This window comes from Alosa pseudoharengus, unplaced genomic scaffold (assembly GCF_046254945.1).
Source record: "Alosa pseudoharengus isolate Yale_2024_CS ecotype anadromous, Long Island Sound unplaced genomic scaffold, YU_APseudo_1.1 YU_APseudo_1.1_scf_8, whole genome shotgun sequence".
NCBI classification, from domain to species: Eukaryota; Metazoa; Chordata; class Actinopteri; order Clupeiformes; family Clupeidae; genus Alosa; species Alosa pseudoharengus.
In genome coordinates this window covers 35,344,708-35,348,057 of record NW_027468870.1, presented here as the reverse complement: position 1 = coordinate 35,348,057, position 3,350 = coordinate 35,344,708, and the positions used below count along the sequence as shown (strand labels likewise).

General features: G+C 42.4%; 1 protein-coding gene across 4 annotated transcripts in view; it reads right to left on the bottom strand.

Annotated features, from left to right (window-relative positions):
* ephb4a (eph receptor B4a) overlaps positions 1-3,143 on the bottom strand; it is a 42,751-nt gene extending 39,608 nt beyond the window's left edge. For all 4 annotated transcript variants that reach the window (XM_076275224.1, XM_076275226.1, XM_076275225.1 and 1 more), the window contains exon 1: positions 2,234-3,143. In XM_076275224.1, coding sequence (XP_076131339.1) covers positions 2,234-2,312 — 79 coding nt within the window. In that variant the 5' untranslated portion in view covers positions 2,313-3,143. The remainder of the gene's footprint in view (positions 1-2,233) is intronic.
* Positions 3,144-3,350: the final 207 nt, after the last annotated feature.

The following is a 3,350-nucleotide window of genomic DNA, read 5'->3' as shown; positions in this document are numbered from 1 at the left end:
AAAGATGACTCCTACAGTAAAATGCAAAGAAGAAGAAAAAACAAGAGATGAGAGAGGGGTGGAGGGAGGGGGATAAAAGAAGAAGTGGCATAAGGTGGGAAGGATAAGCCCTCTTAAAAGTGTCTTTTCAAGGGGTGGCAGAGTGCGAGGGAGTGCACAGGAAAGACTCAGAGCCCCAGCACCTATCCAATCAGGTGGAAAGCCATTGTTACGTTTCTTTTTCCTGAAAACTTTCCCGACAAAAGGTGGCACAGATTTGTAACGTGAGCTCGGCGGATCAGGCCTCCGGTTTAATCTTGAAGGGGTTTAAGCCCCCAAAGACTCAGGAGAAACCCAGAGGCCAGAATCCAATCTACCTCCTGTGGCTTCTATTTCTTCTCCCCTACACCAAATTAATCATTACAAGGTCTGCCAAGAAACTGGACACAGTCCTGAGACTTCATAGACTGCATGGGAGATCAGTCCGACAGTGTTAAAAGTGAATGAACAAGTAACCAGGCTCAGAATGACTACAGTGCCAAATTCAGGGAGTAGGTTATTTCTCACACACTTGCAGGTCCCTAGTTTACCAGGTTTAGCTAACCTGGTATATTTGAAAGAAAGAATGTTAAACAAATTACTACCATTCCTGCCACCAAATCATAAAAAATATTCAGTCACGACTTTATGTAATCACACAGATTATTTCAATTGATTGAGATTGTTTTCCTCGCTGGTGAAGGTGATTTATTAGAGAAGTGCATATTTACAACACGCAGGGTGAGAAGGATGACATGTTTCCATCTCACGCTGTTATTCGTTATTACATCTGTGGCTAGCCACCTCCTCAATCTTATTAATTCAATCCTGGGCTTGCATGGAAGCGCATTATCAGTGTCTGTCACACACAACAGTTAATTGATTACAGATAGCCGGGCCCAGGTGTCTTCACTGCGGCGTGTAATATGGAACTAATCCTGTCCGTCCCAGATCGATTGGAAAGCCTATACTATCCAACTGAACGGGTCAGTCTGGTTACGCCTATGTCCACACCTGAAGAGGGGTCACCTTTCCTACTCAAAATTACGCGTCTGCCATGTTATCTGTCAGCTTGTGTTATAATTTGGCCCATAGAATCACATCATTCAGATCAGGATGTGTTCTGCTCTCAATTCTGTTTCTCAAACTCAACTTCGGTCCTAAAGGACCAACCCGTGGTCAGACCACCCAACTTTCACTCTGCAGATGTATGGTGAGGTATGTGTGCGTCATCTAGATGAAATGGTGGAGTTGGACCAGCCACGCTGCATAGAGCGTTGTTTCCCCAGTCATATTTATGTGCCAATTCTCCCATTCCAAGGAGTGATGGCAGAATTGTTCCTGAAATGTTTAGTTGGCCAATAAGTAGTAAAACAAAACGCCATGGACCAAGGTATTTCTCGCAATTCAGCCTAAATGTTTCATGATGACAACCCTTACAACCCTGGGACATACTATAGAAGTATCATACTATTTTGGGACATAATATAAGTACTTTAAGACCGCAGTAGTATAGTACTACTCCTGTACTAGGAGCACTATACAGAGTAAGGTTATTATTGAGGTATTACAGAACATGTTTTTCTTATGGGAATATTTATCATGTCAGGACAAAAATGTGAAAGGTTGGACGTTTAGACTCTAAATATATTGCCTATTATTACAGTAAAAGTCACGGGAAAATGGAAGAAATAACGTGTTTTTTTTTTCAAGTGTTCTTTACAGATGTATGTTACTGGCTGACTTAACGCATAAACTACTTGTGGATTTTGTGCGGATGCATTTTTTTCTAGCAGATTTAGCAATTGTGGGTCTAATGAACGCGTCAGGTTGCAGGGTGCATTAACACAACACCCAGGGACATGGCAAAAATTAAGGAGTAGCCTAGTAGCATTTTTAAAGGTAGGCTACCACATTAGAAGAATGGGTAACTTCCGCTGTTAAAAGTACCAACAGGCCAACAGTGTGACAACGAGGGAAAAAAACATGCGGACATTAGGCCTAAATACAACATTTCCTAGAGCCAACAATTGCATCCTGATGACACACGTGTAAGGCTAGTGTTTATGTGTTACAAGGAGAGGATATGACCTGAACAATCAATAGACTAGTTTATTGGACTGATTTGCTGGTTCTACTGAAATAATGGTGAATAGCTTCTTTGTGAAGGGTAACGTGCAGTCCAGCTGTAGGTAACATGTATCAAGCAACATACCTTCCTCTGTCCGCGCCAAGAGCAGGCACCTCAGGAGGACAATCCAAAGCAAGGTGACATCCATGGCCAGAATCTCCATGTTGGTATAAAACCTGCGAAATATCGGCTTCGTACTTTTTCCCAGATGAAAAGGTGGTCACAAAATGGTAAATGGATTGGGATTCCGGAGGTACTGTCAGCTGGGTCGTGTGCCCATTGACCGTGCTTGTACCCACATCGGTGATAGGCGATAGCTTTTTCTCTTAGTTCAATTTTTAAGTGGTAACCTACCAAATAATTCGTTAGATTATTCTGGAATGTGAAAATGCGCGTATTGATCTTTCAGATGGAAAGGAAGAACGTCATCATTAATGTAGGTCCACTTAATAACTTAACGTCTGATTAAAAAACTTTCCGTAAAGTAAAACTATAAAATAAGGTATCTTCAGAGTATTTATTTTTCCCTTTACTTGCCCCGCTCGATGCATAAACTATAGCGCACGCGACCGGAGTGAAACATGCATTATCCTCAGAAGACTTCGATGCTCTTTGTCAGCAGTAGTTTTCACAGTTCTTGTGCTGGAGGCTCCTCTGTGATGGATTTACTTTGTGAGTAAATATGCTACACCGTATATTGGTAAACACCTTATCAGAACTGTAGTATGGTCCATCCACTACGAATCCCAGTCATATTTCCCCGAGTGTTTGGAGATTTTCCGTCATGAAAGAGTCCGTTTTTCACCCAAATGGCCTTACAATTAATGCCTTTGGGGAAGTGGACCGTAATTCCTCTTAATTTTTCAAAAGACCTGAAATAACAAGGCGAAAATATACACAAGCGAAGAGATGGTACGGGGAAAATTACTAAAGGACAGGAAAACAAATAGAAAACACGGGTAGCGTTCGCCTCCTATTCCCACACCACTTTCCTCACTCTGTGCCACTACGATGGACAAGCCCGGTAAAGCTGCCCCAACATCGGCAGCCTGTTCACATCCCCGCCCACTTTCACGCCATCAGTGTGTTCTATAGGCTCCCCCCCCCCGCCAGCCAATGTAGAAAATGAATACCTTATGAATATCTCTGAAACTACAGCCTATTCGATATTTGGGACATAAGGGTGATTAACACAAATTAA